Source organism: Theobroma cacao, chromosome 4 (assembly GCF_000208745.1).
Source record: "Theobroma cacao cultivar B97-61/B2 chromosome 4, Criollo_cocoa_genome_V2, whole genome shotgun sequence".
Classification (NCBI taxonomy): domain Eukaryota; kingdom Viridiplantae; phylum Streptophyta; class Magnoliopsida; order Malvales; family Malvaceae; genus Theobroma; species Theobroma cacao.
The window spans coordinates 7,317,936-7,328,563 of NC_030853.1; the positions used below are offsets into that span (position 1 = coordinate 7,317,936).

The window sequence follows — 10,628 nt, forward strand, 5'->3', positions numbered from 1 at the left end:
GCTATGTTATATATATGCTGTATATACATGAGATGATTCTGAAAGTATGATCAATGCCATGAAATTAAGTATATGATGTACATTCCATAAAATACTTTAAATGATTGAGAAGGCATGATGAATGCATGAGATTATGTACGTGATCTATTCTTCCATATACTATATGAGATGAGTAAGCTTGTATGTGAAGGACATGCCACATACCTGATGCTATAAGTATGAGAACTCTATGAGTGCAATTAATTCCACTCTCACGGGATGCAAGTGACCACTTCACTCTTATGATGCATCATAAATGCCCAAGGGCAAAGGGATGTACGTTGCTGGCCTAAGGTGATGGGGGATGTACCATCACAAAGTATGTGTTTAATGTTAATGGAATGATCATAATTATTATGTTTAGGGTATGTTGCATACTAATCTTGTTTGAGCTTTATTCATGATTTGCAGCCTATAATGACATGAGAATGTGCTTAGTGAAGAAGATTGATGTCACGACCCAATTTCCCGGGCCATGACCAGTGCATGAGCTCAATGAGCATAGCTCACTAAGCCCAAGCAAGCCTATCCATTTACCTTTGCTTAACAAATTTATCATATCATGCATACACACACACCTTTTCCCGGGTGTGAACATAGCCAAAACAAAATGGCATTATCGATAATAATATACATGCACTATACCAGTAATGTATTTAGCAATTTACATTGCATACACATATTCACATTGCTAGATTGTATTCACAATACAAAAGAACCCATGACTTCCAGCAGAGACATTTACAATAAAAGGGATTACTATCGAATGCCAGACACATACCCAGGAGATGCACTACGGGGACTCCTCGATCTAGGGTCCAACAGTCACCTGATCTGAAAACATGAATTTTTATAAAACGTGAGTACAATACTCAGTGAGTGAACAAGAAAGGGAACAAGCAACAATTAGGGAGAATTTAAAATCATGATGCACTTGTTTCAAAACAATACAATTTAGTTCATTCCTATTTAAAACCCCTCCAAACCCGAGAGTTTTTCGCTACAGCGAGCATGAATTTCGCTGCAATGAAAACAGAGCAACAAGAGAAACATTTTTTCTCACTCAACAAAAAGCCATCCTGCTAAACTAATAAAATCAACATAAAATTCATGAAAATTCTCAAAGTATAATGTGTCAAATTTCACGTACATTACAACCATAAATCATTGTCCATCAATTTGCTATAACACACACATTTACATATGTATATATATATATATACATATCATCATCATCTCACCAACCCATCATCATCGTCACCAGCTCATCATCATCATCACCAGCTCATGCGCACTCCCTACTCGCACATGGCTGGGTCATCACCGGGTTATGCGCACTCCCTACTCGCACATAACCGGGTCATCCTCGGCTTATGCGCACTCCCTACTCGCACATAGCCGAGTCAACATAATTACACAACATTATATTCAAGCATATATGTATATCAACATAATGCAGCCACATAGAAATCCATAATAACCACATTTCATAACATAAACCTTTTCTCAAAAGCTTGTTCCCAAGGCATTCATTTTCATGAAAAATTGCATAAAATCATTCAAACACTTTGTTCAAAACAGTCATATTCCCAAAACAATTTTGATAGGCAGTCCACTCACAGGTGTCGAAAATCCGGATTCCGGGTGAACTCTGACTAATAGTCCTCAGGCGTAATTCCTTTGCCTTTTCCGGACGTCTCACCACCTTGACAAATAACAAAGTCGAGGAATTTACTATATTGTCCCTAAATTGATATAAATTAATTTAAACTACTAATGCTTGATATGTAAATGCAAAAATATGTCCGATTACCGCTTAATCACGGTATCGATTAAATTCGACCGATCACCCGATTAATCGGCGATTGTGTCCAAATCACCTCCAAATTAATTCATTTCTCCTCTAATACCTTAATTTACCACATACATTTAAATAAAGCCAAATTCAGCATTAGAACCCTCACAATTCCTTATAGAAAAAATTTGGTCATTTGGTGTACTAGCATCGAATTTTTTTCTACATAACCGTTTCACCTTAATTCATCATTTTCCATGCCATTTTCCTTGAAATAAAAACAATCCCCCATTGATATTCAGCCCTCATGGTTCGGCCAACAAGGAACCCTAGAGAAATTGAATATTTCTTTTGTGTTTTTGTTCATAACCATGCTTAACTATCCCTAAACACTAATATAGTCTAAAATCAAATTATTCCAACAATAATTCCTCTTCCATACCCATTTTTCAGAATTGAATTCATCATGATAACTCAATATTCAACCATGGAAATCAAGAACAAAAGCATGGGTAAGCGAGGTATCAAGGAGAATTAAAGAAATTTTAACTTACCTAGCTTGTTTCCTTGATTTCTTCACTTTTTCTTTGAATTTCCACTTAGGTTTTCTTGTTTTTTCTTTTGTTCTTCCTTTTCTCTTATTGTTGGATGCCTAGGCCAACTATGGTGAGGGAATTGGGGATTTAATGGGCTGATTTCTATAGAAAATAATAAAATAATCAAGCATGCCATGTGTCACATGCTTATTGGTCCAATTTTGAACTTGTTCACTTTTTCTTCTTAATTTTCCACCACAAATATTCTGGTATTTATCCAATCCTACCACAATTAAAATCCCTTGGTCTTGACAAGTGCTGGGGTGAAAATTTTACTGATTTGCCTCCGGGACGAAAAAATTACGATTTTGCCCCTATACTCCGAAATGTACCGGAATCTCATTATTTCTACTTTTCAACCTAAAATAACACTAATATTGATCAATATTAACCAAATGGGGCAAAAATTGTTTTAAAAAAATTTTTGTTTAGTCCTCTAGTGGCAAAATTACCATTTTGCCCTTGTGCTCCATAAATACCGAGAATCATAATTTTTCACTGCTAAACATCATTTTATACTCCAATAATCAATATTATATTTCATATAATTATTCTTTGTCAAATGTGATCAAATCTTCGCTAGAAATTTCCATTTCATCATAAATGGTAAAATGACCGTTTTGTCCCTAATCTGTCAATTTTCTTGATGGACTCCAAACTGGACCCTGAACTCCGAATCACTATTCTAAACCATTTTGTGGGTTTCAAAATTTTCAATTTCCTCTTAAAATTTCTATTTGAACTAGTTCAATGCTCGATTTAACTTAGTTGTACCACTCGATACAATACCGTCTTTTAATCGAATTTGACAGGGTCTCACATTCTCCCCCACTAATAAAAATTCGATCCCCAAATTTAAACTCAATGTAGAGTGGGTTACCTTTACATATCGAAGAGGTGTGGATGCTTTGTCCGCATGTCATCCTCAGCTTCCCACGTTACCTCTTTACTAGTGTGATTCCGCCACAATACTTTCACTGAGGCTACATCTTTTGAACGGAGCTTTTTAACTTGCCTATCAAGGATAGCTATCGATTGTTCCTCATAGCTTAGATCATCTTGCAACTGAATGGTGTCATACCGTAGTACATGTGTTGGATCTGGGTTGTACTTCCTAAGCATGGATACATGAAACACGGGATGGATATTCGAAAGGTCTGACGGTAATGCCAAACGATATACCACTACTCCAACCCTTTCTAAGATCTCGAAGGGTCCTATATACCGAGGACTTAACTTCCCTTTCTTGCCAAACCTCATTACCCCTTTAGTTGGCGAAACTTTCAAAAATACATGATCTCCTGCTTGGAACTCCAAGTCTCTCCGTCGGTTATCAGCATATGACTTTTGTCTACTTTGTGCTGTTAACATCCTCTGATGGATCATGCGTATTTTCTTAGTGGCATCCTGCACCAACTCAGGCCCCAAAAGTTTCCTTTCTCCTACCTCTAGCCATCTAATGGGTGACCTACATCTCCGTCCATATAATGCCTCAAATGGTGCCATTTGGATGCTAGTTTGGAAACTGTTGTTGTAGGCAAATTCCACTAAGGGTAGATATTGTTCCCACCTGACACCAAGGTCTATCACACAAGCCCTCAACATATCCTCCAATGTCTGTATGGTCTGTTCAGACTGTCCATCAGTCTGAGGGTGGAAAGCTGTGCTGAAATCCAACTTAGTGCCCAATGCTTCTTGCAACTTTCCCCAAAATCTACTAGTAAACTGAGCTCCTCTGTCAGATACTATAGAAATGGGAATACCATGTAGTTGCACTATCTCATCCACATAAACTCGAGCGTATTGGGCAGCCCCATAAGTAGTCTTAACTGGAAGAAAATGAGCTGACTTTGTTAACCGGTCCACTACTATCCAAATTGAATCATATCCCCCACTGGTTCGAGGCAAACCCGTTACAAAGTCCATAGCAATATGTTCCCACTTCCACTCGGGTACTGATAATGGCTGTAGTAGCCCTGCAGGCTTTTGATGCTCGGCCTTAACCTGCTGACAAACCAGGCACTTGAAGACAAACTCAGCTACATCTCTCTTAAGTCCTTCCCACCAATACACCTCTTTCAAATCTTGATACATCTTTGTAGCCCCTGGATGTACCACATAAGCTGCCATGTGAGCTTCCTCCAATATTTCTCTCCTCAACCCGTCACCATCAGGCACATAAAGTCTGGTTCCATACCTCAACACTCCATCTGTGCCTTGCGGTAGGCTTAACACTGGAGCTGTGGTGAAACATGCCTTAAGCTTCTCAAAACTATTCTCACAAGCATCAGACCACTCAAATTTTGTATCTTTACGTGTCAGCTTAGTCAAAGGGGCAACTATTTTGGAGAAGTCCTTCACAAAGCGACGATAATAGCCAGCTAAACCCACAAAGCTTCTAATCTCCGTAACTGATGTTGGCCTTGGCCATTTTTCCACTGCTTCAATTTTCTTTGTATCAACTTGTATCCCCTCCTTAGATACCACATGCCCCAAGAATGCAACACTTTCGAGCCAAAACTCACACTTGGAGAACTTAGCATACAATCGATGTTCTCTCAAAATTTGGAGCACTATCTTAAGATGCTGCTCATGCTCCTCTCGACTCTTTGAATATATCAAAATGTCATCAATAAACACCACCACAAACTTATCCAAATAAGGTTTGAACACTCGGTTCATCAAATCCATAAAGGCTGCAGGAGCATTCGTGAGCCCAAATGACATCACTAAGAACTCATAGTGCCCATATCTTGTTCGAAATGCGGTCTTGGGTATATCTTCGTTCCGGATTCTCAACTGATGGTACCCAGATCGCAGATCTATCTTAGAAAAACATTGTGCTCCTTGTAGTTGATCAAATAAATCATCTATCCTTGGGAGAGGATATTTATTCTTCACCGTCACTTTATTAAGCTGTCGATAATCAATGCACAGCCTAAGTGACCCATCTTTCTTCTTCACAAATAACACTGGTGCTCCCCATGGGGATACACTAGGTCGTATGAAACCTTTATCCAACAAATCCTCCAACTGATCCTTAAGCTCTTTAAGCTCTGCAGGTGCCATTCTATATGGGGGTATGGATATAGGTCTAGTGTCGGGAATCAAATCTATGCAAAACTCAATCTCCCGTTCAGGAGGCAAACCTGGTAGCTCCTCAGGAAATACATCCACGAACTCCTTCACCACCGACACTTGAGTTACATCTCCAATCTTTGCCTGACTATCCTTTACAACAGCCAAGTAACCTATACAACCCTGTCGTAATAATCTTCTGGCAGATATGACCGATATCAAATTGGTTGGAGCATTACTCCTATCCCCCTGAATACTAAATGATGGTTCACCGGGGAAATCAAATCTAACCAATTTATGATAGCAGTCCACACTAGCATGGCAGGGTGATAACCAATCCATCCCCAAGATTACATCAAAGTCTAAGGTGTCTAGCACCACTAGATTCACCGAAGTGTCTTTGTCCTTGACTCGCACTACACAGGACTCATATTCCCACTCGGCCACAAATATCTCCTTTAAAGGAGTAGACACCACTAATTGTTCCTCTCTCCTAACACGACCTCTACCCAACCGAGATGCAAAACATGGAGAGATAAAAGAATGGGTAGCACCAGGATCAAATAGTACTCGAGCATTCATATTACAAACGGAGAGAATACCTGAGACCACGGCATTGGATGTTTGAGCCTCCTGCTGTGTTAAAGCAAACACCCTCGCTTGGCCTCTACCAATAGAACTTTGATGTCCGGACCCAGATGGTCTGCCTTGAGAGGAAGTACCCGCACCTCTACCTCTCGATCCACTAACCTCCCGGCCAGATGAGACAGCAACTGACGGAGCAGATGAAGCTGGCTGGGTGGAACCACGAGCAGAATCTGGTGATTGATGTGCCATCGGACAATCCCTCCTAATATGCCCAGGTTGACCGCACCCGTAACAAGTTTTTGTAGTAAGGAAGCACCGTCCACTATGTCGTCTCCCACAAGTATCACAAGAGCGAATGACTTGACTACTCTGTCTAGAATCTTGCTGCCTCCTAGAACTGAAGGTTCTCTGTCCCACCCTAATATTAGCACCAGGTGCGTCACTCCCCTGCTGAGGTAACCGTGAGTCCCTCTGTGGACCCTGACGGCTAGAAGATGAACCACCACTGCTGAAATCTCTACGGCCCTGATAACCCTCTGTCTTGCCCCTTTTTGCTCTATCCCTCGCAGCCCTACTCTCACTGGTCCTCATCTCGATGCGTTGAGCACGATCCACTGCTGCAGAATAGGTAGTGAAATCTCGGGATGCCACAGCCCTAAATAATGGCTCCACTAACCCATCCACAAACCTCTGAATCTTCATCTCCTCAGTAGAAACGAGATAGGGCGCATAACGAGCTAGCTGCGTGAACTTGATGTCATACTCAGACACCGTCATGCTTGAAGTCTGTACCAAAGTCTCAAACTCTCTAGCTCTGGCATTACGCACACTGAGTGGTAAGAATCGATCTAAGAAGGCTACATTGAACTCACTCCAGGCCAACGGTGTTGCATTAGTCGGTCTGCCTCTACATAAAGAGCTATACCATTCTTGCGCCACATCCTCTAATTGGAAGGCGACTAGCTCAACTGACCGAACACTAGAACATCCCAAGGCTTTACAAATTTTCTCCATCTTATCCAAGAAAACCTGGGGTTTCTCCGATGCATCAGACCCTGAAAATGTTGGAGGCTTAAGCTTGAGAAAGTCAGGAAGAGAAATATCTAGATGTCCCCTCTCCTCCTCATGATGTTGGTGATCGGCCTGTCCTTGGGAGCTAGGGGATTCTTGTACTGTAGGTCTCCCCTCTACTACCCTTTGTATATCTTCCATGCGGGTCGCCATCATCTCTACAACCCGGTTAACTCCCTGTAGGCCTGCCGCCAAATCCTCAATAGTAATACCCCTAGCTGGGTGTCTATCTACATCACCTGAGGACTGTCCCTCTTCTTGCCTACTCACAGGCGTATCCAACCCCACCGGCCTAGTGACCCTGCCACGTCTACCTCGGCCTCTCTGGGTGGATGCCCGTGGTCTATCTGCCATCTCAATGGGAACATCTTGCTCCCCTGCCCGTCTTGAGGCGGCTCGTGTCTTAGGCGGCATTCTTACCTAGACAAAAGCAAACGCCTGTTATTAAACACATATTATAATCATACTTAAAGCAAAAGGTGGTTTCTAAGATAGGGAATCTATGCGGTCATTTGGTTGTAAAATGTGCCGCGGTTCACACTTTACAACTGAAGTTCCCACATAAAGACCCGACTCTCCGCTGGACTAACAAAAAGGAAGTTCTAGGACCTAGACAAACCTAGGGCTCTGATACCAATATTGTCACGACCCAAATTCCGGGTCATGACCGGCGCATGGGTCCAATGGACGTAATCCACTAAACCCAAGCAAGCCTATTATTTATCTTACTTATGATTCTATTTATTATCACTAAGTCCTATTTCATGACTTTGAGTCAAAATAGTGATATACATTGCCAACTCGTACTGGCATTACTCTTTTAAAATTTACATTAAGTTCATCTATACATAACAAAATAATACTCGACCTCCAGCGGAGTGACTCGGATGGATATACAGCTACCGAATGCCGAGACACCTACCAGAAGATGTACACAGATCTACAAGGACACCTCGTCCTAATTATCGGCTACCTCGTGATCTGAAAACATGAATTTGAAAATGGTGAGTATAAACCCAGTGAGTGAACAAGGAAGGGAACAAGCAACAATTAGGAAAAATTTAAAATCATGATGCACTTGTTTCAAACAATGCAATTTAGTTCATTCCTATTTAAAACCCCTCCAAACCCCAGAGTTTTTCGCTACAGCGAGCATGAATTTCGATGCAGTGAAAACAAAGCAACAAGAGAAACATTTTTCCTCACTCAACAAAAGCCATCCTGCTAAACTAATAAAATCAACCTAACATTCATGAAAATTCTCAAAGTATAATGTGTCAAATTTTACGTACATTACAACCATAAATCATTGTCCATCAATTTGCTATATCACACACATTTACATATGTATATATATATATATATACGTATATACCCATCATCATCATCTCACCAACCCATCATCATCATCACCAGCTCATCATCATCATCACCAGCTCATGCGCACTCCCTACTCGCACATGGCTGGGTCATCACCGGATTATGCGCACTCCCTACTCGCACATAACCGGGTCATCCTCGGCTTATGCACACTCCCTACTCGCACATAGCCGAGTCAACATAATTACACAACATTATATTCAAGCATATATGTATATCAACATAATGCAGCCACATAGAAATCCATAATAACCACATTTCATAACATAAACCTTTTCTCAAAAGCTTGTTCCCAAGGCATTCATTTTCATGAAAAATTGCATAAAATCATTCAAACACTTTGTTCAAAACAGTCATATTCCCAAAACAATTTTGATAGGCAGTCCACTCACAGGTGTCGAAAATCCGGATTCCGGGTGAACTCTGACTAATAGTCCTCAGGCGTAATTCCTTTGCCTTTTCCGGACGTCTCACCACCTTGACAAATAACAAAGTCGAGGAATTTACTATATTGTCCCTAAATTGATATAAATTAATTTAAACTACTAATGCTTGATATGTAAATGCAAAAATATGTCCGATTACCGCTTAATCACGGTATCGATTAAATTCGACCGATCACCCGATTAATCGGCGATTGTGTCCAAATCACCTCCAAATTAATTCATTTCTCCTCTAATACCTTAATTTACCACATACATTTAAATAAAGCCAAATTCAGCATTAGAACCCTCACAATTCCTTATAGAAAAAATTTGGTCATTTGGTGTACTAGCATCGAATTTTTTTCTACATAACCGTTTCACCTTACTTCATCATTTTCCATGCCATTTTCCTTGAAATAAAAACAATCCCCCATTGATATTCAGCCCTCATGGTTCGGCCAACAAGGAACCCTAGAGAAATTGAATATTTCTTTTGTGTTTTTGTTCATAACCATGCTTAACTATCCCTAAACACTAACATAGTCTAAAATCAAATTATTCCAACAACAATTCCTCTTCCATACCCATTTTTCAGAATTGAATTCATCATGATAACTCAATATTCAACCATGGAAATCAAGAACAAAAGCATGGGTAAGCTAGGTATCAAGGAGAATTAAAGAAATTTTAACTTACCTAGCTTGTTTCCTTGATTTCTTCACTTTTTCTTTGAATTTCCACCTAGGTTTTCTTGTTTTTCCTTTTGTTCTTCCTTTTTTCTTGTTGCTGGATGTCTAGGCCGAATATGGTGAGGGAATTGGGGATTTAATGGGCTGATTTCTATAGAAAATAATAAAATAATCAAGCATGCCATGTGTCACATGCTTATTGGCCCAATTTTTAACTTTTTGACTTTTTCTTCTTAATTTTCCACCACAAATATTCTGGTATTTATCCAATCCTACCACAATTAAAATCCCTTGGTCTTGACAAGTGCTGGGGCGAAAATTTTACTGATTTGCCCCCGAGACAAAAAAATTACGATTTTGCCCTTATACTCCGAAATGTACCGGAATCTCATTATTTCTACTTTTCAACCTAAAATAACACTAATATTGATCAATATTAACCAAATGGGGCAAAAATTGTTTAAAAAAATTTTCGTTTAGTCCTCTAGTGGCAAAATTACCATTTTGCCCTTGTGCTCCATAAATACCGAGAATCACAATTTTTCACTGCTAAACATCATTTTATACTCCAATAATCAATATTATATTTCATATATTTATTCTTGGTCAAATGTGATCAAATCTTGGCTAGAAATCTCCATTTAATCATCAAATGGTAAAATGATCGTTTTGTCCCTAATCGATCAATTTTCCTAATAGACTCCAAACTGGACCTTGAACTCCGAATCACTATTCTAAGTCATTCTGTGGGTTTCAAAATTTTCAATTTCCTCTTAGAATTTCTATTTGAACTAGTTCAAGGCTCGATTTAACTTAGTTGTACCACTCGGTACAATACCGTCTTTTAATCGAGTTTGACAGGGTCTCACAATTGAGCCTTAAAAAAAGTCCCAAGAGTTAAGAGAACTTAAGGAATGGTAAAAATGGAGGATTTTCCTAGAAATTTGGGTTCTGGGCTAAAAAAATC

The 10,628-nt window shown here is 39.8% G+C and overlaps 1 protein-coding gene across 1 annotated transcript; it reads right to left on the reverse strand.

Moving 5' to 3' along the window:
* Positions 836-9,698, reverse strand: LOC108661520. Its single transcript, XM_018118874.1, has 6 exons — positions 9,669-9,698; positions 8,940-9,024; positions 8,090-8,148; positions 6,111-7,587; positions 1,660-1,744; positions 836-873 (listed from the first exon to the last, which is right to left on the reverse strand). Exons 4-5 carry the CDS (start codon positions 7,579-7,581, stop codon positions 1,695-1,697), a joined length of 1,521 nt encoding a protein of 506 aa, XP_017974363.1. The 5' UTR covers positions 7,582-7,587; positions 8,090-8,148; positions 8,940-9,024; positions 9,669-9,698; the 3' UTR covers positions 836-873; positions 1,660-1,694.

Bases quoted from the DNA above. Each gene is read 5' to 3' on its own strand.
- LOC108661520 (XM_018118874.1), bottom strand. From the start codon at position 7,581: ATGCCGCCTAAGACACGAGCCGCCTCAAGACGGGCAGGGGAGCAAGAT. The intron at 1,745-6,110 runs GTATTCTCTCCG...TTATTTGTCAAG, and splicing joins ATCCAATGCCGTGGTCTCAG to GTGGTGAGACGTCCGGAAAA.